Genomic DNA, 13,990 nt, shown 5'->3' with positions numbered 1-13,990 from the left:
AATGTCCTTCTAATATCATCTGAAATTTACAAAACTTACAAATCTGTTAAGGAAATCAAAAAGATTTCCTTAGACAAATTGCGTGTCATTTTTGGATCTCGAGAAGACGCTAATGCGCTATTAGAGTCCAAATTATTTTTGAATTCCTATCGAGTTTACGCTCCATGCGACTCATGTGAAATCAATGGTGTCATCTATGATGAATCATTGGAATGCGATGAGATTTTAAACCATGGTTCAGGAATATTTAAAAATAAAGCAATTTTGCCAGTTAAAATTTTGGAATGTGTTCGTTTGTCGAAATTATTATTTTCTGATAAAGGTTCCTCATACACACATTCAAATTGCATCAAAATCACATTTGAAGGCTCTGTTCTTCCAGATTTTGTTGTTGTTGACAATGTGAAATTTCACGTTCGGTTGTTCTATCCTAAAATTATGCATTGCGATCGTTGTCTTCTTTTTGGACACACGTCGCATTTTTGTTCCAACAAACAGAAATGTTCAAAATGTGGTGGAATTCATTCTCCATCAGATTGTAAAAAACTTTCTGATATTTGTATTCATTGTGGCAAAAAACATAATTTTTTGAAAGATTGTGCAGTTTTCATAGCTCATCAAAAGCAATTCAATTTGAAAATTAGGAATAAAAATAAATTATCTTATTCCGAAGTTATTAAAACATCTAATGGATTTTCGACCAATAATATTTTTGAACCATTAACTGAAAATATTGGTATTGAGGATTCAAATCAGGAACTCAATTTTGTATATAAACCTCCTATCAAAAGGAAAAGAATTAATAAATCAATTAATCAAAACAATAATTTGAATCCTCAACCATCAACATCTTATGAAAAAAACTTTCCTCCGATTAATTTATCAAAATCTCAAAACATTCCTGGTTTTCAGAAAATTAATCATGATATTTTTGGAAATAATAGTGATGATATTAAAAAGACTAATAATAATTCTCAAAATCTTGCTCATAATGATGCTGGGGGTACTATTTTGAATATTTTAGAAGATATAATAGAATTTTTGGGATTAAACGATTTTTGGAAACAATTGATTAAAAAATGTTTGCCATTTGTAGAAAGTTTACTTGAAAAATTGAATTCTTTCGGACCCCTCATTAGTACCTTGTTTTGTTCCTAATGGCTCAAATCAATAATAATAACTTGAATATTTTACAATGGAATTGTAGAAGTATCATTCCAAAAACTGATAGATTAAAAGCTTTAATAATCAATAATGATATTGATTTATTTTGTTTAAATGAAACATGGTTAGTGGACACTAATGTTTTTAGAATTCCATCTTTTAATATTATTCAAAAAGATCGTAATATAGCATATGGGGGTGTAATGATTGGAATTCGTCAGAACATCGAATTTAAATTTTTAAATTTTTCATTGGATTTACCTATTGAATATGTTGCTATATCTGTGAAACATAATGGATTGGAATTTTCGATTTTGTGTCTATATATTCCACCCCAAGCAAGGTTTTCATTACAAGATTTAAAAACAATATTAAATAATATTCCTGCTCCATTTTACATACTTGGTGATCTTAATGCTCATCATTTAGCTTGGGGTAGTGACATATCTGATGGCAGAGGTTCATTAATTATGGACCTTATTGATGAATTGAATTTAAATATTCTGAATGATGGTTCATTCACTAGGATTGCAGTTCCTCCTGTTCGTCATTCTTGCATTGATCTATCACTTTGTTCAAATAGTTTATCCATGAAATCAACTTGGAAAACTATCAATGATCCAAATGGCAGTGATCATTTACCTATAAAAATTATCGTTCATTTTGATCTAAATGAGCCGTTTCATCAAGAACCATTTGTTTCTGATTTAACAAAATATGTAGATTGGACAAAATTTTCAGATTTAGTTTCTACAGCTCTAATCAATTTCGATTATTCACTTTCTCCCCTTCAAAACTATGACAAATTTTCAGCCATTTTGATTCAATGTTTACATAGAGCTCAGACTAGAAAACTATGTTTGGAACCAACAAGAAGAAGACTTAATTCTTTTTGGTGGGATCATGATTGCACTGTTGCACTTAAAAATAAATCTGAGGCTTTTAAAAAATTTCGAAATTCAGGTACTAGGGACAATTATTTCCTTTATCGTAAATCTGAAGCTCAGTTTACTCGAGTTATCAAATATAAAAAACGAAACTATTGGAAAACTTTTATTGAAAATCTTGATTCTGAAACATCATTAACTAAATTATGGTCTGTTGCTCGAAATTTAAGGAATTTTAATATTCCTTCTACATCTGTCTCGGAGTATTCGGATAATTGGATTGATCAATTTGCTTCAAAAATTTGCCCAGATTTTGCTCCTGCTTCGATCACATTCAAAACTCATCAATTATATAATTATTATCCTGATCTTTGTAGAGAATTTTCAATTGAGGAAATGAATTTGGCATTATCTATTACCAAAAATACTGCTCCAGGTATTGATAATATAAAATTTATTGTACTAAAAAATTTACCTATTGATGGTAAATTACATTTAATATCCCTAAATAATTCATTTTTGTTTCAGAACATTTTTCCCTTAGAGTGGCGTTTCATAAAAGTAGTTAGTTTACTCAAACCTGATAAAAATCCTTCACTAGTAGAAAGTAGAAGACCTATTAGTTTATTATCGTGTCTTCGCAAACTTATGGAAAGAATGATTCTTAATCGTCTTGAATTATGGGCTGAGAAAAATAACATATTTTCATAATCTCAATATGGATTTCGAAAAGGTCGTGGAACTAGAGATTGTGTAGCTCTTCTAGCTTCACATATTGAACTGTCGTTCAATAAAAAACAAGATGTTGTTAGTACTTTTCTTGATGTTTCTGGTGCGTATGACTCCGTTTCTTGTGCAATTTCTTGTGCAATTTGTTTGCCTTCAAAATAATGCATTTTTTTCATAATGGATCTTCCAGATTGGTCCGTTATAGTTACTTTGGTTTACCACAGGGTTCTTGTTTAAGTCCATTTTTATACAATTTATTCACCAGAGACATCATTTCCATTATTCCAAATGGATGTTATTTCATACAGTTTGCGGATGACAAGGTAATTTCTATTTCTGGTCGTAGTAGAGATGTAATTCGTCATTTTATGCAAATTTGTTTGGATAATATTTATACATGGGCTCATAACAATGGTTTCAGCTTTTCAGTTCAAAAAACAAAATTCATATTATTTTCACGGAAACATTCTCCAATAAATATTGATTTGTATCTTAATAATCAACAAATTGAACAAGTTATTGATTATAAATATCTTGGTATATGGTTTGATTCGAAATTAAAGTGGAATAATCATATAATATATATCCAAAAAATTTGCTCAAAACGGATAAATTTTCTTCGATTGATAACTGGGACATGGTGGGGTTCACATCCTAATGACATGATCACTCTTTACAAAACAACTATTCGTTTAGTAATGGAATATGGTTGTTTTGCTTTTGGTACCGCTGCTCAAATTCATTTTTCTAAACTAGAAAAAATACAATATCGTTGTTTGAGAATTTGTCTAAATTTGATGAATTCCACCCATACTAAATCTATTAATATTCTTGCTGGTATTATGCCCCTCAAGTTTCGCTTTCAGGAATTAAATTGCAAATTTTTGATAAATTGTTTTTCAAATGGACATCCTATAATTGATACCGTAAAACGGGGTAACTTTGATAATGCGGGTAACTTTGATAGTGCGAGACCCCCAATATAGTAAACGAAATATCGAAGTTTCTGTCAATCAGTTAAGGAAAACGAATGCAAAAGTAAAGAGTATTGGTATAACACTTCATGTCAAAGCTATTTTCGTTGAAATCAAGTGCATTTGAGGATTTTTATGCAAATATTAAAAATTTACAAGATTTTAGCATTTTTGCAACGCTTACAAACAATTTGTTCTACGACCACTATTCGATAAAGTCATAATGAGTTCGTCACTTACCCATGACAGCCTAGTTATAGTAGAACATGAATACGGTCTCAAATCTCTTAGCGAAAACCATTTTTACAAACTGGGACCATTTTTGTAATCTAAGTCAGAAATTTCCATATTGCGTTAAACGCCTAGAGGTATGCAATGCCCTATAAATGTTCCGTGATTCATTCAATCTTGTTCGATTTATACTCCATTATCAAAGTTACCCCAAAACAGAAAACCGACTTTCGATTATATGAAAAATTATATATCCATTCAGAATAAATCTTTTGGCAATCTATCGAGTGCAATCGATAGCTAGGATGTCAGTACTTGTTTTAAAAATATGAAATATTATTCTTTGATACAGAATGCATGAATATTGAAGTTTTCTTCGAAAAAACTATCAAAGTTACCCCGTTTTACGGTACATTAAAATCTTTGTTTGAAATTAATCCTACTAACAGAATATTGAATTCATTTATTTATTGTTCTGCAGAAAACATTATTCCAAATTTATCTGTACATTTTCATGAATATAGCATGGATGTTCATTCTTTTCAACCAATTGTTGATTTATCTTCACTTGAAGAACTAAAACAAATTCCTTGCAATGCTTATCCCCGTTATGCCCCATTGTTATTTAAACGTAAATTTATTGGGGTAGATAATAATCAGATTTTTTTCACCGATGGATCGTTAATTGAAAATGTGGCTGGGTTTGGTGTATATAACTTTCAATTGGCTCATTTTTATAAATTAGAATCTCCTTGTTCCATTTTCACAGCTGAATTAACAGCTATATATTTTACATGCAGTTTGATAAAAAATTATACACCTAATATATTTGTGGTGTGTTCAGATAGCCTGAGCTGTATTCAAGCTTTAAATTTCATTAGCTTTAACATCAAAACCCATCATATAGTTTTATCAATAAAAGGGTTATTATATGATTTATACTCTAAAGGATTTGTTATTAAATTTGTTTGGATTCCAGCTCATTTCAATATTTATGGTAATGAACAGGCTGATTTATTGGCAAAACTGGGTGTTTTTCGTGGACCAATATATAAACGCGGTATTAACTATTCGGAATATTTTACTAATTTGAAAAAACATTCAATAAATGATTGGCAAATTTCTTGGAATACAAGTGACCAAGGTCGATATTGTTATTCCATTAATCCGAAAGTTAAAGTATTTCCCTGGTTCCGACATCTTCCTGTTGGACGTAATTTTATTTGTTCTTTTTCCAGATTAATGTCTAATCATTATATTTGTAGTAGTCATTTGTACCGCATGAATATCACAGATTCAAATATTTGTGAATGTAATAAGTCATATGAAGACATAGATCATATTGTTTTTGAATGTTGTCGTTTTGATGCACCTAGAGAAAAATTACTGAAAAATATAATTAGTTTGGGTCTTGATATTCCTGTGTCAGTTCGAGATATTCTGGGAAATCATTCATTCCCTATCATGAAAATTCTATACAAATTTTTAAATGAAATTTCTTATCGTGCATGATACTGCTTGTTTGTTTTTTTTCTGGTTTTACTTTCAGAGACAACAATTTTGGCATTCATCCCATCTAAACGATTGGCTCTTTGGATACGTGCTTGTGAACATTCATACTTATTGAACATGGAAGACTTCGGCTCCGCTATGGATCGATTCCGGGAGAGCCTTTATTTAATATATATTATATTATAACGTTATTCGAAAAGATAAAGAGGTTTTGTGCCTTTTTGAGAAAGATTTCACTTGAATATCACTCAAAGGAGCTTTTCCCTCTTTCAAAATTCATGAGTTAAAATAAATAAATAAATAAATAAATAAATAAATAAATAACAGCTTTAATCGTACCCCCAACTTGAATTGCGAGTCACACGTATTGAAGCTCCGATTTATAACGGATTTTCTTTTGAAATTTGTATGTTATAGTGAAATTTAGTTGTAAATTACAATGTGTTGGAAGTCACCCCGCCGTTGTTTGACGGAAATAAAATTTAAAGCTATTTTTTTTTTAATAGACACCGACACGTTAATGCTTCCAGTGGACGATTATGTCCTTCGAAGGCAGCACCACACTAGACAACGGACTAGCATGCAACGCCCAGTGGCACAGTCGGAATAGGTTCCTGATGAAAAGTTTTCCGAAATGAAGCGGGAATTGAACCACACTTCTTGACTAGATGCGGCTAAATTCTTGGTAACACTACCACACGAAACCTTTTTAATGATCTGTTTTTTCTTTGAGACACATTTTTCAATTCTCGCGTTCAGTATCTTTCAGTATTCAGTATCTGAAGTGATCGATTTTTTCTTTCGATTAGCATATGAAATTCAATCGTTTTTCGGACCATTTTGCGATGCTGCATGAAGAAGAACGGTGAGTACTTTTAGCTAAAATAAGAAGCTCATCAAAAACCATTCTCCATCCCACCTAGGAAAAGGAAATCCTTGGTTGGCCAATAACAGGAATTTCGAAGAACAAACTCACAAAAGATAGCGCATTACTTACTTTCACTATAAATATATTATCATATACTGTTAAACATTAATTACAAGTGTTACGTTCTACAGCACTGGTTGCTGCATTCTAGCTGTCTCGTTCTCAAATTTCCGCCTCACTTTCCCAATCTTGAAGACATTATCAAAATATTAATACGCTTTTTTTCTACAGGAAACAGATAGATTGGTAGGTAGATAGGTAGCTTTTCAGAGTTTGTTTGAAAATTTTGGCACATTATCATCATTATTATCATCGTTTGTTTGTTTGTTTGTGTTGTTTTTCTGGGTACAATACCCATGCTGTACTGCTTGAGGTGATTTTCGCATTTCCTACAATTTGTCACGTCCTCGCGTTTGCCCACTAATTATTGTCCCGAACTGCCGCCATTCGAAGTTTATTGTTTCTCGTTTGTCACCTTTTTTCCGCTGCTAATTGGTCTATCATTTGGATACGATATGCTTCGGGGTGACCTTGGCACGCTGTTTGATATCGAATTCCCATTGGCGCGGCGGCGGATAAACTTTCAGTGCCGTCGTCGCCTAATTTGCCTCCGGTAAACAGCGCGCGGTGCTCTCGATTGCCGCTAATTAATTTACTGTTACTGTACATATTGGGAGACCGTGTACTTCTTCATATGCAATTCCAGCAAGAGGGGAAGTGATTTCACTTTTGTTCTTACATCGGTGTCTTATCGCGGGTGAAATTGACGCAAGTGCGCACGCATTCCTGACAGAGATAACGACACGGCACGAGAATAGCGTTCGATTGGCGGGAGGACTGCGACTTCATTTATTACACCTGGGATTTGTTGTTTTCCCCCATGATATATCAAAAAACTGTGTGGTAATAAACTAGTGTTTGATATCGCGCTTGCTAACTCTAATCATCCCTAGTTTTAAGTAATTCTTCATGATATGCGTGTGTAAGCCGTCTACTTGACCCGAATTGCGCATTATCGATGTTCTGTACAGAGGTAATCCGGGCGTCCAAGTAGGCGGGCAGTTTTTTTTATGCGCTTGAATAGCGGGTTCAATAGATTCAGATTGCTTGCAATCGGGGTAGGCTGCACACGTGCGGTTTGCTGTGACCATGTAATTGGTATTCTAAATTTGTTCCCGCATGATGCCGCCATGTGATCCGAATCTATTGAACCAACTGTTGTTATTATTCAAAAGAATCGTCTGAATCAATACTGATGTTTGTAATTGCGAACAAAAACATTTTACTACAAACTATTCGCCTAGGATATAAGTAACTAGCCGATCCAGAGTGATCGAGCGTGTGTTCGTGTTTGTGTATGTGTGTTCGAACGTTCTTCCATGTAGACACGCTCGATCGCTCTTGCTCTTCTTGCATGCATACCAAATTAGGGTTGTGCTCGTCGCAAACATATCACATCTTCTGAATGATTTCGTACTTTTTACGCAAATCGCACACGTCGTTCTTTGGGTCGTACTTCTTCCGGGCTGCCAGCTGGGCACGTAGCTCGGCCGCGGTCATATTGAGGTTAAGCTTGGGTCCTTCCTTGGATGCGCTTCCGTTTGCGGTGCTGCCGTTGCTACTGCCATTCATCGCCTTCTTCGTCGATTCCGTTGGCGTTGTGGCTGCCTTGGTCGGAGACACTGACAGGGCCTTGGTGTCCTCGATAATCTGATCAACGGCTGCGGATTTCTGTTGTTGCTTTGGCGATGCATCGCCATTTGTCGCCATCATCGTCGCCGGCGCTTTATTAGCACTCATATCACTGTTCCTCTTGTTGTTCATTTCCTCCTTGGTGCCACCGTTGACGTCATGCTTGTTGTCCATCGAATCCCCCGCCTTCGTGCCGTTGCTCATTTTGTTCGTCTCTTCCTCCGTAGTCATCATCACTGGTTGCTGTTTGCTGTTATCATTCACATCCACACCGTTGACACCGTTCTTACTTTTGGCGATCGCTGCTTTCAAATCTGCTGCATCAGCCCGGGGATCAATCACCAGTAGTTTCGTCTCGTTCGGTACACCCTTGATCAACTCCACCACCTTCTTGTGAGTCTCTGTGGTGATGTTGGTGCCGTTGACCTCGATGATCCGGTCACCTTGACGAAGGCCTGCTGCTTCCGCTGGAGATCCATCGTCGACCTTACCGATGTACTGTCCAGGACGGCCTTTCTCCGCGTGCAAGTTGAATCCATATCCGTCGAAGTCCTCTCGCTTCACGACGTGACAGAGACGGGCCTCGTACTTTGTCCCATTCGATGCGGTGCTGTCTTTTTTGTTGGACATTTTCTCTGATGCTAATCAAACGACGTCTTATCACCAGCTGCCACCAGTCGATACTGAGAAATAATTGGGCTGGAGGAAGCGCCCTTTGCAGTTGTCCACGTTCGTTTCGTTGCCGCGCGCCACAGTTGTGAGCGATTCAGGAGAGAGAGAACCTGGAATTGAAAGAGAACGAGAGAGAATGTTCTGGTCAGAGAGCGGGGCATTTAAATATGCAAGCAATGCAACGAACGATATTTACTATGCGGGTCGGTTAAATGCTACAGGGTGGTTTTATGACGGATCGTGAATGAATCCCCCTCTATGCATTATTCATTATAAAACAATTAACCGGTCGTTAGGTGGAACGGCGATTGATAAAATGTGACTGCCGTTTTCCATTCTTTTGTCATGAGTAACGCGAATTGTAATCGCCGAACAGGTGATGATCTCAGTTGGCGTGATTGAGAGGATTCTTCCTGAAGCTTTCATCAGACCAATATTCTTCTTCAGTATGCCGACATTGATTTGATGCTGAGGATAAAATTCCACAATGATAAATCATGATTTCTCATAGGTAATTGTAATGACGCGGACATTTGACTAGTACACAACCGGATTTTTTTAGTTTCTGCCAGAATCATAGGAAAAGAGTAGAAAAAGATCAATGGTGCGAGCGTTTAGAGGAAATTATGCCTTCCATCAGTGCTGTCAGCTGGAAACTATATTCAAACGCGCGTGATCATGAGGCTGTTCGACGACATATTGTACAGGTTGAGGATGGAAGGCCGGTTCTTCAACTATAGGATAATCCCTCCGGAAGTATTTTTAAAAACAAGGACGCGCATCATGGAAACTCCTAAAACAACGACCTACTACAGATGTATAAGTGAATCTTGACATTTTTTTTTAATTTCTTTATTAGTATCATTCCAAACATTACATTAATTTCTTATATCTAGGTGTTCTGTGTTATTAGACAACACTATCATCCTAATTTGGTAAAACAAATTTAAGATTTAATTAACATTTTGTTAACAACATATTACATTTCATTTGCCGTAGCAGTTCAGATTTTTTACAGGTGAGTAGATTTCACCTGTTTATAAGAAAAAAAAAAACGCTTTGAATATACTTAACCTAACTTAACCTAAACATATAACGCATTAATCGTGGCAATAGAAGATTGTAACGATTTTTGCCTGAAATTATTTATTATTTTATTTGACATTTGTTCCAATGTTTCAACATTGGATATTGTATGTAACTCATTGGTACTATACCAGGGAGGAAGTCTCAGAATCATTTTCAAAATTTTATTTTGAATTCTCTGCAGAGCTTTCTTCCTGGTATTACAACAGCTAGTCCATATTAGTACAGCATACAACATGGCTGGCCTGAAAATTTGTTTGAATATCAAAAGCTTGTTCTTAAGACAAAGTTTTGATTTTCTATTCATAAGTGGATAGAGACATTTTACATATTTGTTTCATTTGACTTGAATGCCCTCAATGTGATTTTTGAAAGTTAAATTCTTATCTAGCATGAGCCCTAGATACTTAACTTCATCTGACCAATTTATTGGAACCCCTATCATCGTGACAACATGTCTGCTTGAAGGTTTCAAATAAAGAGCTTTTGGTTTATGTGGGAATATTATTAGTTGAGTTTTGGAAGCATTAGGAGAAATCTTCCATTTTTGAAAGTATGAAGAAAAAATATCCAAACTTTTTTGCAATCGACTACAGATGACACGCAGGCTTCGACCTTTGGCGGAGAGGCCTGTGTCATCCGCAAACAAAGATTTTTGACATGCCTGAGGTAACTCAGGTAAGTCAGATGTGAAAATATTGTATAATATTGGTCCCAAAATGCTGCCTTGAGGAACACCAGCTCTTACAGGAAGTCTTTCAGATCTGGAGTTCTGATAATTAACCTGAAGTGTACGATTTGACAGATAACTTTGAATTATTCAAACAATGTATGTTGGAAAATTAAAGTTTTTTTAATTTTACGATCAAACCTTCATGCCAAACACTGTCGAATGCTTTTTCTATGTCTAGAAGAGCAAGACTAGTAGAATAGCCTTCAGATTTGTTGGAACGGATCAAATTTGTTACACGTAAAAGTTGAGGAGTGGTCGAATGTCCATGGCGGAATCCGAACTGTTCATTGGTAAAAATTGAATTTTCGTTGATGTGGGCTATCATTCTGTTCAAAATAACCTTTTCAAAAAGTTTACTGATGGAGGAAAGCAAACTGATTGGACGATAGCTAGAAGCTTCTGCAGGATTTTTGTCTGGTTTTAAAATTGGAACAACCTTAGCATTTTTCCATTTGTCAGGAAAATATGCTAATTGAAAACATTTGTTGAAAATATCAACTAAAAATGATAAGCTACTTTCTGGAAGTTTCTTGATGAGGATGTAGAAAATTCCATCATCGCCAGGAGCTTTCATGTTTTTGAATTTTTTAATAATAGTTCTCACTTCTTCCAAATCAGTCTCCCAGGCATTTTCGAAAACGTTCTCTTGATTGAGAATATTTTCGAACTCCTGAGTAACTTCATTTTCAATTGGACTAGTAAGTCCTAAATTAAAATTGTGCGCGCTTTCAAACTGCATAGCAAGTTTTTGAGCTTTTTCGCAATTAGTTAGTAATAATTTGTTTTCCTCTTTCAATGCCGGTATTGGCTTCTGAGGTTTTTTCAAGATTTTAGATAATTTCCAAAAGGGCTTAGAGCCAGGGTCCAATTGAGAAATTTTATTTTCAAAATTTTTGTTTCTTAATTGAGCAAAACGTTTCTTGATTTCTTTCTGCAAATCCTGCCATATAATTTTCAGAATCTTGACCATTCATAGCACCTACTTACTGTATAGCCTTCCGTATCGAAATAGCTGGATGTTACTACAGAAGACGAGATCCAAAATTGATCATTTTCATTGGTACTTAGCGCTCAAAATGATCCACCTTCTACAATTTACGGTACTGACGCCCGCCGTGTACGACCTAATGCTACTTAAGTAATCGTATATGTTTACTGGGTACGCGTTGCAACTTGAGCATCTAGTTCAAGTATTAGAGTCAGCAGTACTCGACGTGGAATTTTTGTAGAATTTGCAAATTTGATGATTTTTTCAAGAGAAATTCCTTGAAAAGTCGCTGTAAAAAATGTAAAAATTACTTACGGGAAACAAAGGAAAAGTAAGTTGGAGATTGATTCTAGAATTTTCTAGAGGAATCCCCGCAAAAAATGCCGGGAAAGTTAAAAAAAATTGGCGACCATTTTGAATTTGGCCGCCATCTTGATTTTTGTTAGAAAAATCGTTGTTTCACCATTAGCGCACCGCTCGTTTTGAATTCTGAGATCACCATCAGAAAGCTGAGGAAAAATTGCGTAAGATAGGCTACAAAAACTAGGTGAGCAATGGTATTTACCCTATGAAATGAACAATTATCTAAATTATGTTCTACGATTATGACGTATATGGTGAGTGCAATCAATGCAAACTTCATTTTTTGTACAACAAAGAAACAAATTTTCAATCGTTGGTGTATTATTCGAGTCGAGTGAAGAATAAGAGTATTATTTTGAGTGAAACAATCTGGTGGCCATCTTGGATTTTGATGCCATCTTGGTTTCAAGCTGAGAGAGAGAGACTCGCGAAGAGAAAAAATATCAACGTCATATGCAGCCCAGATACCGCTGTCACGAAACGTCAAATGCAGCCCATCGATTTTATGGCTGAAAAAGTGACAAGTATTGTATTCGAAATAAACTATTATCAAAAACCTCAGTAAGCGGAGCAAAGATGCTGATAAATCTTAACATAAGATTAGTTATTCATAATGTCTGCTAGGTTTGATGGCATGAAATTGCACTTAAAAGGCCGATGATGCTTCGGTGTGATGCAAACGCAATCGTTTTCTGCTGAGATGCTCATGTGCAAGTTTGAAAGGATTGCGCATGATTGATGTAAACACTGTGTGGAATAAGAAAAAAAACTCAGCAATCGCAGAAAAAGAAGACCGTCTCCGCGAGTCTCGTCTCAGGTTTTAAGTAGTAGAATGAATTTTTCACCTTGATAGCACTCAACATGTCGAATTTAGAGGCTACCAAGAAAAACAAGATGAAAAACAATGAATTTTAGATATTTAGATTGAAATTACAATCTAACAACATAACTATAGGTATACCATCATAAGAAGAAAAAATGGAAACGAAAGCTTTCATCACGAGCGAGCGACTCGAATGGAATCGGATTCGGAATCGATTCGATTCGTTCATATTCACCACCGACCAGCGAGATATGATGATGCTCATCAGTGCTGCGGAAATTATGACGGAACAGTCAGTCAGGAAATGCGACTGCAAACGAAATGAAACCCCCGCGCGCACGGTTACCAATAAAATCCAACTCAAGCTCGGCTGGCGCATCAATAGCAACAATAATGTTGTTTCGATGAACGGGGCATGCGAGGAAGCGATCAAGTGACATCAGCTCTATAAATTATTGCGATTCGCCCTGCGCGGAGCAAATAATCGCTGTTTGGGTAATCGTGCGCTGGCTGATTGCGCAAATAATAACCGCATGTAAGGGGATCCACAAGATTAGCTGTTGCATCACTGCACTAGCTATACCTAGATCCTACTTGACCGCGGGCGGCCAGATAAACGTATGTCTGAATGAAGTTACTGATGTGTGCTCATTAATTGATGTAAAATTAACCTTCAAAAGCATTCATTAGACACGATGGAAGGCGTTCTTCACCTTCATTTCCATAGTCATGCGACCCAAGATTGGAGCCATTTGATAAAGTAAAAGATGAGTTTCTCCAGCAGAGGTAGGTAAATAACTGTCAGAACGACAGAAACATATGCCAAGAGGAATGGGTGGCATTCTTTTGCCTTATTATGGGCCCCATTAGAATGCAGCTCCGCCGAGAGTGGTGGAAAGCATAATTTGTTGAACCGCGCTGAGATTGCCTTCTTGATAGGTAATCACATCATCTCACGGAAGGCTCAACTCGGCTCATACTCTGCACAGTGGGAAAATATGGACCCAAAATTGAACCTAATTGATATTTCATGAAAACGTCAAGCAATGGAATAATGACAGTTTCATTCATTGGAATCGTGTTAAAGTGTCCGTTTAGCCTTATTTTTCCCAAACTATGCTTTTCTTGCAACATTGAACATTTGTAACTGAATATGGCTAACTGAATATATTTTTCTTGGTGTAGAACTAGGGGTGGGACAGCCATGC

At 35.8% G+C, this 13,990-nt stretch overlaps 1 protein-coding gene across 1 annotated transcript in view; it reads right to left on the bottom strand.

Moving 5' to 3' along the window:
* Nucleotides 1–6,490: 6,490 nt before the first annotated feature.
* Nucleotides 6,491–13,990, bottom strand: part of LOC5577284 (Na(+)/H(+) exchange regulatory cofactor NHE-RF1) — a 77,602-nt gene continuing 70,102 nt past the window's right edge. The window contains exon 2 of the mRNA XM_001663269.2: nt 6,491–8,899. Coding sequence (XP_001663319.1) covers nt 7,878–8,747 — 870 coding nt within the window. The 5' untranslated portion in view covers nt 8,748–8,899 and the 3' untranslated portion in view covers nt 6,491–7,877. The remainder of the gene's footprint in view (nt 8,900–13,990) is intronic.

Source organism: Aedes aegypti, chromosome 3 (assembly GCF_002204515.2).
Source record: "Aedes aegypti strain LVP_AGWG chromosome 3, AaegL5.0 Primary Assembly, whole genome shotgun sequence".
Lineage (NCBI taxonomy): Eukaryota > Metazoa > Arthropoda > Insecta > Diptera > Culicidae > Aedes > Aedes aegypti.
This window is presented reverse-complemented; position numbering and strand designations above follow the sequence as displayed.